Source organism: Fukomys damarensis, unplaced genomic scaffold, assembly GCF_012274545.1.
Source record: "Fukomys damarensis isolate Sample0158 unplaced genomic scaffold, DMR_v1.0_HiC HiC_scaffold_31, whole genome shotgun sequence".
Taxonomy (NCBI): domain Eukaryota; kingdom Metazoa; phylum Chordata; class Mammalia; order Rodentia; family Bathyergidae; genus Fukomys; species Fukomys damarensis.
Window position 1 is genome coordinate 13,759,532 of NW_022900943.1, and position 19,317 is coordinate 13,778,848.

Here is a 19,317-nt window from a genome sequence, read left to right on the forward strand (position 1 = left end):
GGAGTAGTGGCCGGGGTGACCAGGGTTACGGCCTCGTTACTTATTCAAGCAGGAACCAAGAAGATGGAGGCTTCTGTCAAAAGGGGGACTAGAACGTGTATTTCAAGTCCACTGAGTTTGAAATTTCTGTGTTCTGCTTATTAGATATATGATAGATATTGGATCTTGCTTTAAAAGCAAGGTAAAAAATGGATTTGTTCCTAGCCTTTCCAGATGAATGAGAGATACAAAGAATATGTATCAATGTAATGAATTAACATGTCCTGTTGGAAGGATTGCTCATAGGCACACTCCAAGAGGAAATATATAAATGGGAATAGTATTATGAAGTAAAATTTGGCATGAATGGGAACTGTTGTAAGGAAATAAACTTCCCTAATTTTTTTTTCTTTCGGCTTCTTTTAAGATTTCACTGGGTTATTTCCCATTTTATTCTTAACTGATAATTTACGCATGCTTAAACAGCTTTACCCTGTTCTCCTTACATTGATCATTTGTCTTGGAGGCCTGCCCTAAAGGAAAAGCATGGATTAATGAATCCTTAGCAGCTATTGATTCATCTTTATTCATTCATTGATTTGTTCATGCATACCCCAAACATTTATAGAGTACCTTCTGTGTGAAAAGAAACACAGAAGTGTTGCAGAATCCACTGCCTAGGGCAATCTGTTTACAAAGACCTTTTTTTCCCTTTGGTGGTCTACATACAGATACATGTGTAACTATTACTTCTCTCTCTCTCTCTCTATCTCTCTCTTTCTCTCTCTCTTTCTTTTTTGTACTGAGGATAGAACTCAGGACCTTGTGTTTTTGAGGCAGGTGGCAGAACCACTGAGCTAAATCCCCAGCCCCTTCTAAGTACCTATTATACAATGTAGAAAGCCAAAAGTGGCCATCACCAAGATGAAGAGGAATTTCTATTAGAATCTAAAAAGAAAGCAAAGGTTTTGAAACATCTGTAGGAAAACTCCCATGGAGAAGTGACACTGACTTGTATCTTGGAGAGTTTGCACAATGTGTTGTACAAGAGTGGATTACAGAGCAAAGGGGACTAGAGAAGAGGAAGGTCTGGTTGCAAGTGCAGCGTGAGACTTCAGATTCAGAATGGACAGGATTGTAAGGAAGAACATCTTGACTCTCCGCAACCTGAGTCATGGAGCAGGAAGCTGCGCAGCCAGGGGAAGCCAGCTTGTTACAGCCCATGAGTTCCGGTTGTAGGTTGTGATTTGAGAGAAATCACCGAGGGACTTCGAATTGGAGGAATGATAACGTCAGTGATGTACTTCAGGTAAACTAAGCTCCTGTTGAGTGGGATGGAAGGGAGAGCAAAAAGCAAATGCTGTCTTGAAATGACAACCTTCAACTTTTAGAAGTTAACGTTTTTAAAGCTGTCCACTCATGCACATTAAAATCGGCCTTAAATCTTCTTTAATCAGTCCAATTTTCTTACATGAAAGGGAGAGAAAATGAGATCCTCTGTTTCTGCAGTTAGTTCCTCTCTACACTTCTTATAGCCTAGGCAGGGGCTGTAGTCAGAAATCAATTCAAGGGAAGACAATGCAGAGCTAGTAAGATAGACAGGGGAAGTAATTACAAGAGAGCTGGCTGCTTTTATTAAAGCTTGAGAATACTTGACTGGAAAGAAAAATGCTACACTTGAATGGGTCACATTATGTATCTGGTCACATTAGTACAGTAAGCCAGTTTCACAGGCATTTATGAAACTATAATGGAAGTAGACGCTTAGCTCTCTCTTGCTTTCAGTCTTCACAACTCCATGACCTGGCCCCAAAGGGTGAAGGAGGATGTCACAATGATCAATTCCATATTCATATTTTTGTGTATAAATAAAAAGAACCTATCCTTTTGTTTAGTCTTCTGCTTTTGAAATACACCTCCTGATGAAGTTTGGTCTGTGAAGCACACCTTTGGCTGTGTCCATTTATGTATCATTTTCTAGTCAGAAATAAAATAAGGTTCTTGGTGTCAGTTTTAGAAAAATATTGACTTAAGAGAAAAGTGGTATTTTTACAAATGTAACTGTACAAAAAAGAAGCACACGTGAGCTGCATGCCTTTCTGATCTCAGCATCCTTTTGAACTCAACTCCCTAGCTCTGTCCAACATGACAGGTAGAATAATGGTACAAATTTTGGTAAACAAGGCATCTAGATGAAGTATTCACATCCCTTGAGTGTTCTGAAAATATATTTTGTTTCTGATAAATTTTGGCCTTTTCCAAGAAAGTGAACGCTAGCTACATTCTTTGAGATAGAATAATTCCAGAATGATATTCAAAACTTTTCATGTTTTGATTGGAACACAGTTTGGCCTTTGACTCTGGTTCCAAGGCTAAGCAAGACCTCAGTGTATTGCTGACACAATATTGGTGTCGATGATATAACAGCTTCCTCTCAAGTTAAAAAATGATAGCCTGGGTATGCAGGTATTTTTATGGAGTACTGACAATGGAGTATTATTCAACTGTAGAAAATAACACAGTTTTGTCATTTGCAGAAAAATGGTTGGATGTGGAGAATATCATGTTGAGTGAAATAAGCTAGACTCAGAAAGGCGAATATCACATGCTCTCCCTAATATGTAGAATCTAAAAAAAAAGATGACAGAAGGGATAGCTGTTAATAGACAAGAGGAAAAGAAAGAGGAGGAAAGGGTATAAGGAAGGATAATAGGGAGCGTGGATATGACCCCCAGAAAACTGAAGCTGGGGCAGAATGAGGGGAGCTTTGAGGGAGAATGATTGAGGTATGTACCATGCATGTACAAATCTGCCAAAATGAAACCCATTATTCTGTATAATTAATACACACTAAGAAAAATGTGAGACAAAAGACCATGAGTGTACACAACATTAGCATTTACCCTTCAGTCAGGTCATTTTACCCTATAACAATCACAGAGTTAGTGTTGTTACCCCACTGTGCGGAAGAAGGTCCTACGCAGTCCTGAGACTTGGATTTGACCTAACTTTCTCACCCTTCTGTTGTCATGTTGCTATGCTGCTGTATATAAAAAGAAAAGGATGATATAAAAGGGATTCTAAAGCTAGTTGGTGGAAAAAAGAAATGGAGAGTGGATGTTATAGAGTACTATAGTGCCTCCACACTGAATATTAATGAAAATATAAGAATAGAACTGTAAGTTAACAAGTGTTTAACCCTCATTAAAACCAAGCGTTGGTGAAACGATTTATATCATGTTATCCCTAACAACAGCCTTGTAAATTAGTTGCCATGATGATCCGCATCTTACAAGGAAAATCAAGCTAAGAAATATTGAACAGCATTTCATGACTTTCTGTTATTTCAAAAGTGAGGATATAAAAGTTCAAATCCAAGTAGTGCGAACAACCCATACTCTTAAGTTTTACAGTCCATATAGTACATGAGCTATTGCTTATTTATGCATGCTGTCATGCTGTTCAAAGGTCACAGGCTATTTTTTACAGACAACTCACTCGGGAACAGAGATATTAGCACCATGCTTAGTGCCAGAAAATATTTTCATCAGGTTTGCAAATGGCACTGAAGGGGGCCTCTGTTAGCAAGTTCAGTTGAATGAAGTGCAGCTTAAAAAGAGATTTTGTATTAGTAAACTTTAATGGAGCTTTAAAAAGTTAGCTCTTGGAGCCATCAGGGATAAAGAGTATCACATTTGGAAAAGATACAGGAATTTTACTTGATGAGTTTTATTTACACCACACTACGTGGCACAAGGGCAGGGTTCTCTATTGTTGGATGAACCATTTTATCTTTTAGGGGCCAAGGATTTAGCTTAGTGGTTCCACCGCCTGCCTTGCAAGCACAAGGTCCCAAGTTTAATCCCTGGTACCACCAAAAAAAAAAAAAAAATTATCTCTTAGACCTGGCATAGTTGAGTGACAGGGTAAAGACTTGACAAATATTTACTGAAGAAAGGAAAGAAGGAAGCAGGGAGAGGAGGGAGGAAGGAAGGAAATGAATAATAGGGATTAAAAAAACCTATTGACTATTTTAGGCTGTGTTAATAGAAGGAGTGGAAAGTACAGTATCTAAAAAACCTAGAATAAGGGTTATGTTATTGTACATGCTCAGACAGCTGGTCCACTATATTAATATCTGGGTATTACTTGCTGGTTCAGTTCACAGTATTTGGGTGGTATTGGCTGGATTATCTCAGAAAGATCTAGTATTAAGAGTAATTAAGTGCTTGTAGAAGGGGAGGAGAGGAGGGGTGAAGGGAGGGCAGGGACAAGGGGAAAAATTGCGAACCAAGACCTGTCATGTAGAGGTACAAGATCCCAACAATGAATGTAACTGTACTGTATCCCTAAAATGTACAAATAAACTCAATTAAAGCTGAAAAAAAAAGAAATTCATCATCATACAACCAATGAATAAAGACAATTTTACATTTTAATTAAAAAAAAGAGTAATTAAGCCCCACATAGTGGTATGTGCATATTATCCCAACACTCTGGACTGAGGGAAGGTTATAAAAAATTGGGTTATTTAACAAGACCGTATCTCAAAAAAAATTTTTTTTAAGGCTGAATTATATTGTAGCTCAGTGTGAAGGTCCTGAGTTCAGTCCCAGTACCAAAAAAAAAATTATTTTATTGGTGGCTAAAATACTACACTTCATGAAGAAATGGCATCTGATGTTTTAATAAGTGACTATTGTGTTTCAAGCATGGTATTAAGTGCTTTCCTGGATCATACTTAGGTCTCAAAGCAACCAAGGTAGAAACTGGTATTGCCATCATTTTACAGAAGGGAACTGCGTTCAGGAAAGTGAATATATTTGTGCAGGTCTCACAGTAGTTGAGCTAGTTAAATAAAAAGGGCTCAACTCTTCTTGCTTAAGAATCCTCTTAACTCTGTTGAAAACTAACAGTGTTCAGCTTGGAGAAAACCTGCCAAGAAGGCTGATAAAGAAGCTTCTCCACAACCCTTCACATTATTTTGAAACCTCATCTATTAAAAAAACTGCAAAACTAAACTGTGAGCAAAGTTACTTGGGAACAATTGTGGGCTGGGGACAACTGGAGAAGTAAACCCCGGGGTGGGGAGGATGAGACGGATTATAGTTCAATTTGAGGCACAAATTTCTGGGGACTGGAGGAGTGGTAAGAAAGTGACTTCCCTGTCATCCAAAGGCTGAACTAACACCAGGGTAGGAAGCAGCACTGTGCAGCTCAGTACTATAAATTGAAATGTACTTTAAATGAAATTTAAAGTTTGGTTCTTCAGTCGTGCTAGCCACAACTTCAGTGCTCATGAATCGCACGTGGCCGGTGGCTACCAATGTGTGCAGTGTAGAACTTTTCCACTATGGAGATTTCAGTTGAATAGCAATGGTATAGGACCAGTGGGCAGGATATTGGACCCTAGCTCCACTTTACTTGAAATCCTTTTCTTCTTTGAAAAGATTCCTTCATTTTTTACTAAATAACCATTCTTTTCATCGGGTGTATATCAGTACCTATTTTTCACGTATCTTATGGAGATGCTGACTGACATGTATATCCAGTCAGCTATCTTGGTGTGGTCATTAATCAGCTGTGGATAAAATATAGGGCCTTTAGAGTTTGCTAAATAAATAGGCATCCTTTGTATAAAAGCTCAAGATGCCAATTTGGATGCTTATGTTCCCAAAGAGGGTTCTTCCAGAGCCATTTTTCTAAACCTTTACTCTTTTTTTTTTCTCTCTGCAAATTGGTCATTCCCAAAGGACACAAATTTGATAGCAGATTGTTGGAGATTAATTACCTATGAGATGCCAAAGCCACCTCATAAATGTCAGTGCTGAGGAACCCCCTAGAGATGGAATCCTTAGATTCAACTGAAAATTAATTGTAATTAATATAATAGGTTAATTCATTGTAATTATTTTTAAGCCTTCTGGCAATGAGTTAATTCCCTATGATCCACATTGCTGGAAGTGTCATAGAGAACACTTGATAAGAATGTTCTTATAATAAACCTTAACCCTCTGGGGGAAAATTCTTACCTGTTTTCCCTTCAGAAACATATATTGGTAGCATATGATTTCTAGAGAACAAAGACATCCCTACAAGGTGAAACATAAACTCGCCCAGCTTACTGCGTGCTCACTGGAGAAAGAGAAAACAAAAAGCCTTTGATTTTGTCTCATTTTCTTTGGAATTATGTCCGACTTCAGACTAACAGAGTACTTTTGCTCTTGTAATAAAATGGAATGGAGCTGAAAATTGAAGAATCTGGGCCTTTTTCCCTTTTCTAATTATTTCCACTTGACTCACTTAATCTCAGACAATTATTCAATCATTCTGAAATGAGAAAATGATGGGAGTAGAATTTCCATCTCTTGTTTCAAGAGCTTATAAACATTAACAGAATAGTTTCAAACAACAACCACCAAGTGCAGATCACTGTTGACCATGCCTTGTTATATATTAGGAAAATTCCCTGCATTGTGACGGAAACAGCTCAAATTTCCTCATGCAGGAACCTTGTCAAGCCTTGATGGGTAATTTCATGATTAAGGTTGAAAAACTGTCATTTGGAACAAATATTTCCTAATGGGAGATTGTACAGAAGCTAAAGAGCCAGTTTGTTTACTTGCACTTAGGTAGGCTGAGAAATTAAGCCTTCAGGTGGTTGATTGAAGATAGGATCACTAACACTCAAAGACTCACAGATTGGTTTCCAAAACTCATAACTATCTTCTGTCTTCCTAGTACATCCATGAACCTGGCTGCAGATTTATAAATACCTGGTTATAAGCAATCTTAACAGTTTCTGAGAGCTACATGCATTTTCATATATGAAGGCTTTTGGCAATTGGAACTGTCAGAAATTGAAGTGAGCTGCCCGTGAAGCTCGTTGCCCCTTACTGTAGGGCAGTGGTGCTGAACCTAAGGCATATGTGCTGCAGTGGACTGCTTATTATCATTGAAAGCTGTGAAAGATTTGCCATCACTGCTATAGGGTATGAAGCAACCGATTCTTAAGTGCCATCCACTGGGATTGCTGTAAAGGAGGTTGAGTATGTGTAAGAGAGAAGTTTGGATACAGTGATAGCTGAAGCCCCTTTGAATGGTGCTGATTGTTCTGTAATTTGGGGTTATGTTTTTAAATAGTCTTCACAACTGTGTCTTTAATATTATCCACGATGGCCCAGAACACCCCACTTTCATGAAATATGTAGTTACATATTGATATGGTCTGAATGAGCGTTCCTCAAAGTTTCGTGTGTGAAAGTCTTGGTCCCTAGTATGGCATTGATGGGAAATGGGGAAAGCCTTAGCAGATAGGGCCTAATGAGAGCTCTTTTGCTCACCATGGTGAGACCTCAAAGGAAACTGTGAATCCTGGTCCTGGATTTTCCTTTGCTTCTTGGCTCTTGGAGTGAAAAGTTTGTTTTGCTACATACTCCTGCATCACCCTTGCTAGAGGTGCAAAGCAAGAGTCAATGTTGAACTGAATGAATGAAATGAAGTAAACCTGTTTCGTATATAAGTTAATAGCCTCATGCCTTGTGTTCGTTGGCATAATAATAATAAGCTGACTAATACACTTATCTCTGTGTGAGCAGAGCAGGTACAGAAGAGAAATGCATCCATCCATGCATTCTTTTAAATGCTACTGATTGGCTCTGGGCAGTGCTAAACCAAACCACACCAAGTTCAGAAAGTTTCCTAAGTTGAGCGCCCCAGAAACTATGTACCGTGGATTCAGGTATACTCTGTGCACTCCTCAGAAAGTACCAGGAGAGGGGAAGAAGGTAGTGGAGGTTGCTGATTCAGGTGCTCCCTACCTTAGCACCATCCCACAGGGAGTTCTGGCACATAGCTCACAAGGGAGTTTGTCCCACTGTTTAGTCGTTGTTGTGATCACCTGGTACACAGGAGCTGCCGAGGGGCAGCTCATTGCTAAGTGCAAGGTTCAGAGGAGATCTTATCAGGCCGTCCACAATCTATATCCACCGCATTTCTGCTCAGTTTGATCTGAAAATTAAGAGATGACTGTGTTGTCTGCTTTAGACATCAGTAGAGATTATCACTCTGTAGACAAAGCATTGTGGCTCATTCTTACAAATCTGGTTAACAGCTAGTGATTGAATAATTTATCACTATGCTGATACCATACTGCCTAGTGCTGTGGGTTTGAAAAGCTTAAGGCTCTGCCAGCCAGGTCCTTGTGCACTGTACCACACAGTTGAGCAGACTTGACAGCAAGAAACAAAGCCCGTATACGTGTCCAGTCACAGGAACGCTGACAGCAGGCTTTGTGGTTCTTGTGCCCTGGGAGGCCCAGTGTGACCTGTCTTGGTTGGGGAGACTTCATGGTGACCTGGGAAAGGCCACTACCAGCAGGAAGAATGACAGTACAAAGGGGGACATTTGCAGGCAAACAGGCTCTGTGGAGACCTGGAGGAAAACCCGCTCAAGGGATATAGCGAGATCACAGTAGGGAGGCTCCTGATGTCTTACCCTTTGGGGACAGGGGTGCTAACCAGCTCACAAAGATATTTATTTCTTGGGTACAACATGATAAATGCTAAATCCCAGGATGGGCCGCACAGGGAAGAACGCCTGGAGGCCTTTCTCTTAGTGGTCCACCTGGTGGCTCTGTGGATGACCCACTCGTATGCAGGCACCTGCGTGTCCAGGAGTCATCTCAGAGCTGAGCTCTCCAAGCTGTCGATATGCCTCCAACCTGGTCCTTCTCTGGTCTTGTTGGTCTCCTCTGATGTTCCTTGGGCTAGAAGTTGGGATCCGTCCTAGATTCCTTTCTTCTCACAGCCCGTATCTAATTTAGCTATACCTTTCACATCAGCATCTATTGTCTAGCATTTTAATAACTCTTCTAAGATATTTTTGTCTGTTTCCACACAGTAATCAGAGCAATTCTTTTATAGCATAAGCCAAACCATTTGCTTTCCCGTGCATTACCTCCCACTGGATTATTACCACAAAGAAATCGGATACTAAGTCTCCATCTGCCTGAAGGCTTACCTTGTTGACTCCTGGCCTTTTCTCCAACCCTGAGTCCTACACCTTTCTTGCTCCCTCGCTGTTCCTCTTTGTTGACTGTTTTTAGAAACTGTCAACTTTTTCCTTCTGCGTCAAAGATTCTGGCTGCATGTCTGCTTCTTTGCTTCATTCGGGTCTCAGCTCATAATGTCCCATCCTCACAGAGGGCTTCCCTGACCTCCACACCCAGAATGGCATGCGGGAAGTATGCAGGTGTGAGTACTGTCCCCGGACACTGTTCAGCTCTCTAGAGAGAAAGTGAGGACCAAAGAAAACGTCAGCACATGAATATGAAGGGGAAAGGAGCCCCAGGGAGTTGGAATTCAAACAGAAGATGGAGGTGGTCTGTCTAAGGAGGGGTAGCAGGGATGTTCCTGTGTCAAGAGGATCTCATTTCAGGATCACAAGTTGTCAGGTAGACCCTGGGACCACTAAACGGCAGGGCATGCCCAGTGCCACGCTTTAGTCTTACCAACTGCAGATCCACATGTTAGTGAGCCAGTATCAAACTAGGTGACAGACTTTAGGGGAGGGGCAAGGAGGACCAAGCGGAGTGGCCTATTCTGTTTTGTTTCCTCTATTTCTAGCCCCCTAAAAACCCCTTACCCTAATGGATAAGGTATCAGAATACACATAGGAGCAATGCAATATACTAGGGACATTTCCAGAGACACTGCAAGCCCTTTGTTCTTTCCTCTCTCAGACCAGGTTTTCAGTGATAGAACATGCTAGAGTCCTAAGAGGAAAGGAAAGTGTGTGAGAGCCTGTGCCCTACCAAAGGTGAGGGATCAGGGAAAGTTGGAGCTGGATTCATATTCTCTCTCTCTTTCTCTCTCTCTCTCTCTCTCCCCCCCCCCAGGGCTTTTGTAGTACACTACGTGCCTCCCATTTTTATTTATTTTTTTTAATTCACAGTCTCATTGTCACACAGGCTGGGCTTGAATTTGTGATTCTCCTGACTCAGCCTCCTTAAGAGCTGGGATTATGGACATCTGCCACCATTCCTTGCACAACTTATTTCTTGTGCCATTTTCACGTAACATCTAAGAGCCTGACTGGATTGAACATACCTGAATCCAGGCTTGACATTCCCTAGCTACATAATTATAGCTGTCTCATCTCTAAAATGGAGATCAAATAGCTTGTACCTCACAGAGTTGTAGGGAGGCAAAGTATGGAGCGCATTACAAGGATCCAGTGTGTTTATTGTGTTGTAATGCAGTCTTTAAAAGTGTGTCCTGAGCTGGGCATGGTGGCACACGCCTGTCATCTCAACACTGGGGAGGCTGAGGCAGGAGGATCCCTGTGATTTCGAGACCAGCCTGGGCTACATAGTGAATGCCAGATCAGTCTCAACTACATAGTGAGACCCTGTCTCAAACAAACAAACAAAAATAAATAGTATCCTGCTGACTGCATGCATCTAGAGCTTTTCTGCATGATTCCTTTGCACAGTGATCTTTCCTTCTTGACCAAATCACGGGTATGGTATGAATTTTATAGAGTATTGTAGTATCTGTATCAGTCAGGGTTTCTTGGAGAAACAAAACCAGTACATGTATATTGCGGTATATGGTGTGTGTGTGTGTGTGTGTGTGTGTGTGTGTGTGTGTGTGTAGGGGGGGAGGAGCTTTTGTGTGATTGTGGCCCTGGCAAGTCAGAAATCTGTAGGGCAGGCTGGAAAGCTGGAAAATCTCAGGCAAGAGCTGATGCTGCAATCCTGCTCCTTCTTTTTTTCAGTCCAGAAACAATTTCAGGCCAGAGACAGTTTCTTCTCTTTCAGTGAAAATGTTTTTGCTCTTCGGGCCTTTTACTGATTGGGATGAGGCCCACTCAGATTATAGGGATAATCTCTTTTCCTGAAGGTCAGCAGATGTAGACAATAGCTCCACCTACACGTTGCCTGGCCGTAATGCTGCCCTTCCCCGTAGCTCACAGGGACACTCAGGAAAGGGTGAGACATCGTGCCAGGACACTGTTAACGAAGTGGTCGGTGAGCTGAGCCTCCCAGGAGGCCAGTGGTGGACCACACAAGGGTTCCCTACGACGCTAAGACAAAACCGAAGTCCTTCTCAAGGGCTGCAGGTCCCGTATGCCTCGCCCAGTCCCACTCACGCCTCGTTTCCTATTTCTCTTCCACCTCACACCCTTCTCCGGTCGTGTGGGCCTCCCTGCAGCTCCCTTCTCCCAGAGCGCTCTTGCTCTCCATCTGAACTTAGACAGTTCTCCAGTTCCTTAGATAAGTACTCAAGTCTATCTTCTCACGGAGGCCACAGTTCTTCCCAGCACTGGGAAACCGTCTTACTCTTATTTTCCTTCTTGCAGGGCATTTGCTACCTTCTATTTTATCCATAATGATATCCCTCTCTAGAATGTAAACTCCTCGGGGGGAAATCTTTGTCTGTTTTGATAGTTTGATGGTTGTTGTATTTCAGGTGCCTAGAACAGTGCCTGAAATATGGCTGTGGACAGAGAAAAATTTTTCAGTGGATTAATGAGAAGGCTTAGCAAGGGTGGGGCTGCTCTGGAGCCCAAAGGATCCAGTTAGGATAGCAGAGTGGAACAGTTCCCCAGGCACCGTTCACTTTGTCAGTGCACCACAGTAACCATTTAGATGAATTTATGATCATTGGGTTTAAATACCACTTCTTCTGCAAAAAGCAGTAAAGGATCCATAAAAGGCAGGTTCTTTGCCCTTTCCTAAGAAGAAGCATTAAACTTGATTAAATTTTTAACCTTTTCATCTCTGTGAAAGAATATGCATCCAAGTTGTTCTAAGGAAATGAATCTCATATAATCATTTTATTATGAGTTTTAAAGTGAGATGGCCAAATGCCTATGTGGGAATTTAAGAATCTTTTTATAATGACTGGTTAATAGATACAACCCAAGGATTAGTGGTTATCTTCCACAGGAGATGACAGTAAACTTTTAAAGTCCATATATCCCAAGGAGACTAATTGTTGAGATGTTTTGTGACAAAATACAAAACACGGCACATCCTTCCGTAGGTTTAAACTAACTTTTCCAATATCTGCAAGTCTGGTGACTTGAAAACTTCCCTACCACTTGTCCTCATCTTCTTCAAGTGGCTTTTCCTAACACCTGCTAACTGGAAGCCTGAAGTCTATGCTTCAGAAAGATTTTTAGTAACCACAGCTAACCAGAGAAAATAAGATGATGACAAGATCGCAGTTCCTACAGTGAAGAATTTTTCATCTTCCCGTGTCCACAGTTCATTCCCTTGCCCCATAGCCAGAATAATATTAGCTCTTCTCGTCAGAACTCCTTGAGACTGGTGTGTTATGGTTTAGATCTGCAATGTCCCCCTGTGTCTCATGTGTTCAGAGTTGGGGCTTTTGGAAAGTAAGTGGATCGTTGGGGTGCTGTACTCATCTGTGGATTAACCCATTGATGAGTTCATAGCTTTGGTTGGGTGGGGCCTGGTTTGAGGTGGGTCACTGAGGACATAGCCTTGAAGGGTATGTTGTTGTCCCTGGCTCCTTCTTCTCTCACTGGTTCCTTACTGCCATGCATTGAGCAACTTTCCTCAGCCAGGCCCTCCTATTATGTCATTTTTTGCCTTCTTGAGCCAGCTGACTATGGATTGAACCCTCTGAAAGGGTAAGCCAATTAAGACTCTCTTCCTCTATGTTGCAGGTGTCAGGTATTTGGTACCCGTGATGGGAAAATGACTACTAGAAATAGACTGTGGTTTCCTGAAGGCCACACAGCCAGTATGTAGCAAAGCTAGTTTTCAGTCTTCTGGAATTGGGGAATTTCTGTTTTATTTAATTCTCAAATGACTGTCATAGAGTGAGCAGCTCTTCTGCTTTATTGCTGTACCATTTCTGCCCTGGAGCCAGCCAACCATGGACTGAATTGACTGAAACCACGAGCCAAGTTAAACCTGTCCTCCTTTACATCGTGGGTGTTGTATACTGTGCCAGAGCAATGAGAAAGTAACTAATCTTGCAGTGGTTTTAAAACTGGATGAAAGTACCACTACCTACGAACTTTGAAATGCCCTCTAGGTGATTTTGATATATGTCTATTTGCAGAACTACAGTTAATGCCATGGAACAGTTTCCCTCTGCCTTATTCATATATCCTTAGCAACTAAGAAGATGTTGTTGAATATGCATTATGTAATTGTTTTATATAAATACTTTGGCTTCTTATTTCAGATATAAACTATTTTATTACAAGACATACCTCCCAGGAAATTTTGCTTTGTGCTTCATGCCTCACCTATTAGATAATTCCTACACTAGAGAATATTTAAGAGCCTTAAATATTCTGGAAGGCCCTTTTCTGATCCAATGACTGAGGGAAATTTGATTTCCATATTATTACTGAGTATCTATGCACAAGGCAAGGCCCTCCTTTGGAAATTTCGAATAAGTCCCTCAAGGCTTGTTCAATTTAAGAAGCACTTTCTAGAACCATGCCTAATTCCAGAGAAAACCAAATTAAGTCTTACCAAAAAGTCTTATGGAATTGTATTCTTAGAAAACATGAATTCTTGTCAAAGCTAAGGAAGAATTGCCTGCTTTTGATGCCAGGATTAACCATGGCCATGAAATTCCTTGGAAAGACCTCACTGGTACTGATAACTGTAAAACCCTAGAGTGGCTTTTAATAGAAAGCAGAGAAACAGTCATGTCTCCTCTTAGTAGAACATGTGGACCCCAGATCACGTTTTAATGATGGAAGATAAATTAAGAATGATCACCGGAACTCATTCTAAGCCTTGATTTTTTTTCCCCCAGTTTTCTTTAGTGGCATGTGTTAGTTTAGTAACCAAAATAACAAACATACCTTACAAAGGCTCTAAAAGGGTTAAGCATCAATACAGAAAATCTTGGTCAGAGAAAACAGTGTGCCCACGCTGAAGAAATCGTAATTAATTTAATTGTCTCCTTTGCTATGTGTGCTAAATGCTATTTCTCTATACTTATGATCACACACCCATTTTGATATTCTGGAACTGAGATCTGACATATGTTTGTCTCTTTATGAAATTTTTTGTGATCTAAGCAATAACTGCTTTCTAAATACAGTAAATATGTATACATGTGTGTGTGTGTGTGTGTGTGTGTGTGTGTGTCAGCCTATTTTTCATTGCTATAACAAAGTACCTGAGCCTGGACACCTTATAAGAAAAGAATTTTATTTAGTTCATAGTTTTGGAGGCTAAAAGTGCAAACAGCATGGCAAAGCCTCTCTGGTAGAATCACTTGATGCATTGTTTCATAATTGAAGCATATGCTAGAAGGAAAATATCACTTGGTTAGACAGAAAGCAGGGTCCTCTGCTTTGTAACAGGCTCACTGTTTTGTAACACTGTTTGTAGACTCACTGTTGTGTAACAGCTCACTATCTTGAGAACTAACTCAGAGTCCCGTGAAATTACATTAATCCCTTCTGAGGGCAAAACCCTCAGTGACCTAACCATCTCCAAGTGACCCCACCAAAGGTCCCGCCACCTCTCATCCTTTCACACTAGGAACCACACTTCTGTCATGTGAGCCTTTGTACAATGAACCACAACCAAAGCAGAGCAACGTGCACGTGTTTCTTTCTGATCAGTGCAGTTAACAGTCACCAGGAATAGTATTCTGGTAAGGTTGATCAACCAGTGCTAAAAATGAAATAGCCCCATTTTGTAGCAGTTGTTAATTTCCACGGTATAAATATCCTCACCATGACCGACTTCAGGCTATCGGTGTGATGTCATTGCAGAGAAAATTTTGGAAAGAAGTGCACACTTGATATTGTTACATTATTGACTGTCGACTCTGGTACATCATTGAAATGTAAACTATGTAGAAAGCAAATGGAAGGATTTTTAAAATTCAGAGGAAATTTATAATAGTGTAGCTGAGAACAAAATCAATTTAAAATGGAATTATATTTGTTTATTTTGTCTACGTGTTTTTATGTAATTGTAAAATTTTTCTATGTAGAATTTTGTGTCTTGTCTTTATGAACATCATTTTAATGGCTGCATGTTATTCCACCACATGGATGTAGGATTATTTACTGGCCTTAATTGTGGACATTTAGGTAACATTTCCTCATTTTTTGTTATCGCTATAAATAATGTTCTTTTTACTTTACATTTCTGATTGTTTCCCTAAGACGAGTTCTTGAATCAAATTATTTCAATTGCAAGTCCTGGTACCGCCTGGAAAGTTTTGAAAGCATTGAGAATTTTCTGATGTATATATTATACTTGTTCATTGTCTGCTTCCTCTTAAACAGTATAAGTTCATGAAGGCAGTCGGTTATCTCTTGGATCAAGGGGAGTATGGGACACTTAATTGGTATTTGTTGAATAAGTATATTTCAGTCCTCTATCCAAAGGTTTAATGTTGGCTTTATACAATCAATTAACATGTTTTCTTTAAACACCAAAGATGGCAACAATTTACAATATTGTAACAAATATATTTTTTAGGTGGGTTTAAGCATTGTTTTTAGTAAGCATGTTAATATTTGTATGTCAATAAATTTTCCATTGTAACTTTTTCCATTCAAATTTCACTTAAAATTTTTTGTTCATACAGCCATCACTTTTCTACTACACTTTATTCTAACATTTTTATGGCCTGATTTTTTAAACTTGTGACTCTTTAATTTGTAATTAATTTTCTTACATATCTTTAAATTAATACTGAAAATGCTTTCATTTGTTTTAATGTAACCTATTATTAGGTTTTTGTTGCTGTTAAGGATATCAGGTCATTTTATAACCATGCTTTGTAATATTTTAAAATTTAACTTGAATATTTTCCTCTCATGGTCAACCTGTAGGAGTCAAATCTCAATGGACATTTCTTAATAATCTCTAAGATATTTCATGACAGTATCTCTCTATTCTAAAAGCACTTTGCAATATGTACTAAACCTATTTGCGTTTGTTTTAGTTATCACTACAAGTTCTGATAAGATACAAAGCAAATAAATGGAAATATGATAGGAAGTTGGGTTCCCAGAAATGAAAATATCAGAGACTAAAGTCAAATCTTTCTGTAGCCACATTTTTCCTGAAGCGCCTGCCAGGTGTCACAAGGATTGCAGAACTGACCCTTTTATTGGCACCGTGTTAAGCTTGTGCCTTCCCCGTAGTGGCCACTTGATAAACATGTGTGCATTGATTGCACTGAACCTTAGGGCCTGAGGCCTTTCCAGGCAAGGGTCCCCAGGACCAGCTTTCCTTCTCCATCTCTCGTTTTCTCCTTCTCTCAGCTGCGGTCCAGCACAGAGCTCCACCCAGACCTGCTCACAGATTGCCTCGCTGTGCAGCCCCTCCAGCCGGCCGCTTCCCCGAGAGACACTGCTGCTGATACCACCCTGGGACGGTCCCCAGGGCCGGGGCCAGACCTCTACACAGGTAAGAACAGCAAAGGAAGAATCAGTCCCACCACTGCCCTTTTGTTCTCTCTGGTTAAAGGGGAAGCTTATATGAAGAAAATTCTTCTAAGATCACTTGCATTTTACTTTATCAGTTAGCTGAAAAATTGCTCTCTTTTTCACGTGATTTGTGAGCTGGGTTTGGCAAAGCCTGTTTTGTTTTAGTTTGGTTTTTCCCCCCTCTGATAAAGGAACAAAGTAAAATTCTGCATTCGCATCTTTAGTTGTGGACTTCTGCCAAAAGTCCATTGTGCCCAATCCTCCCAGGTATCTTAAATTTACTAACTTGATACAGGCTTAGAGGAAATGTTTCTCCCTTAAGCAGGTAGCAGGCTGCATGTGCATTTCTTAATGGAACAGTCATTGTCATCTTTGCATTTTAAAGGAAGCCCCAGGTCTCTACATAAATTTCCCATCAGAAAACCCACTTGTAAGAATACTTATTAATGTTTGCTTACCATTAGGGAAGGGGAAGGGAATGGCATTCCCAGACCACCTTTCTTCTAAGTGGGTTTGAATAAGAAATAACTCTGTATTTGTAAAAGTACATGTATTCAGTGAAAAATAAGAAAGGATTAGTATGCAACAAGGAAGTCATTTTTCTTCTACTTTCTCAGCCTAGCTTTTGTGCATTTTTTACTCTATAATGGTGACATATAAACATTAATTATTAGCTCTACTCACTGTTATGTGATGAGTATGCAAATAAAGTCTCACTGGCTTCACATTTCCTACAATGGGAATTTTATATTTGTTGTGAACTGCAAATCTTACTTCCAGTCTCATCTGATTCCAGAGCCAGGCTTCACAGAAGGCTGCCTCCCCATTTGGAAATTCTAATCAGCTATAAAAAGTAAAGAACTATTTACTAATGCATCATAGTGGAGTAGGTGAAGGACACGCTTATACAGATTTTTAAACCTGAAAGTTCTCTGATGGTCCCCAAATATAGGGGAAAAGGACATTAAGCCTTCATTTCCAGAGTATCAGTCATCAAGATGTCCTTAATGACGGCCCATTGCCAGTAGAACTTTAACAGTTGCTTTGGGTTCTTAGAGGCAACCTAGGGTCTACTTTTTGAGGCCCAGTGAGATGAAGTTAAAACTCATGCAAAGGACTGAGCAACTCTTGAGAGAGGTTATACATACAGACAGATATACAAATACCACATATGCTATTGGACAGTGTTACCCACATATCTGTAAACATTTGGTATGAGATATACATACATGTGTAAAGCAAAACTAGCTTTTGTTTCTGTGTCTTGTTTTATGTGATAGTTGAGAAATGAATTTTTATTCCAGCCTATTAAATAGATAATCAGATTAAACAACTTACAAACATTGTCCTATTCCTCGATCTAGAAATCTTATCAGACTAAAGGCCTAGACCCAACAATGAAGGGTTAAAGCCAGTCAGAAGTGATTGAAAAATGAACCAGCATCCAGGATAGTTTCCAGTGGTGGGACATACCTTAATCAGTTTTTAATCACTAGGACATACACAGATTAAAGGAGAAAGGGTTTTTATTTGCTCATGGTTTCAGAGGTTTCAGTCCATGGTCAGCTGGCTTCAAAGAAGAAACATCATGGTGGAAGAGCATGGCAAAAGAAAATGGCTCAACTTATGGCAGCAAAGAAGCAGAGCAGTGAACAGTGTCAGAGAGGAAAGGGTGACCCCCAAAGTCAAGCCTGCCTGACCCATGCAGACACAGCCAGAAGTGAGTTTTACTCTTCCCCCAGGCAGCTCCCGAGCCAATGAAGTTGACACTTATGCTTCAAAAGCACATTCCAGTCTTGTACTCACACCTCTCAGGATGGGTTTGGAAGCCCTGATATCTGTGTCTGTGGGAACACCGGTGCCTTTGCTGAATGCAAATACAGCATGTGGTTCATTTCAGAGCAGTCCTATTTGTTCTAATCTGTGCTCCGGTGTGTCTTTTTGTGTCTTTAAAGTTTTGGAGTTTGAAGGTTCAGTTTGAAATGGCTTTATCATTTCTAGTCATTTTCTACTTTTTGTCCATGATGCTTTTCTATATTTAGTCTTCAAAAAGATCTTGAGCTCTTGACTTTGAGCCTGGAGCTATGGCAGCTCCCATGACTGGCGAGGAACCATAAGTTCCCACAGCTGTCAGCAGAGCATCTTCAGGTTGACCTACATTTTCTGTGACTCTGAGAACACTTTTAACTGGCAAGTGGCTATCTTCTTGAATTTTGTTCCTGGAATTTTACTTCTCCAGGCAGCTTATAACTGTGAACATTTACTCTCTCTGCTTCCTTAGTCCTTAAATCCTATTTTACTTTCTTGGCATCTGACTTTTTTAAAACAATGGGTTGTGCCTTTTATTTTGCCAAGTAAACAACAAGCCCAGAGGCAAAGCCATGCAGGAGAAAAACTGTGAAACAAATATCTTAAGCCTTCCTTTTAAGGTTCTAGAAATGCACTTGTAGAAAGTGCATATGCACATATTAGCTGCAGACCTGGCTAAAGATCCATGAAAAAAAGCATTTTGATAAAAGCCCAGAGTACATGAGAAAACTGTTTGTTAGTTAGTTAAATGTAAAATTTCAACTGTTGAGACAATTTGATGAGATTAAAACTTGGCTAAATGTTAAAATACTTGGAATTATTCTCTTTGTATTGTGTTACTACAAAGTCAAGAAAAGATAATTGTTTAAAAATTATCAAGCACAAGGCCATGCTCTTAAGTGATATAAATAGGACATGCATTTGTAAATACAGAATGGTTTCTCTGGTGTGAAAAACTGAGAGTGTAACTAAAGATCAAAGTGTATAATAGATAATGTGAAATAGGAAGGAAAGGTCCAAAGGGGAAGAAGAAGAGGTAGGCATAGGGGAAAGGAATAAAAATATCAAGCA

At 40.1% G+C, this 19,317-nt stretch overlaps 1 protein-coding gene across 1 annotated transcript in view; it reads left to right on the forward strand.

The window, feature by feature from the left end:
* The window catches only part of Glis3 (GLIS family zinc finger 3), a 603,766-nt gene that overhangs the window by 522,732 nt on the left and 61,717 nt on the right, over positions 1–19,317 (forward strand). Inside the window, exon 12 of the mRNA XM_033757696.1 lies at positions 16,273–16,417. Within this exon, the coding sequence (XP_033613587.1) occupies positions 16,273–16,417 (145 nt within the window). The remainder of the gene's footprint in view (positions 1–16,272; positions 16,418–19,317) is intronic.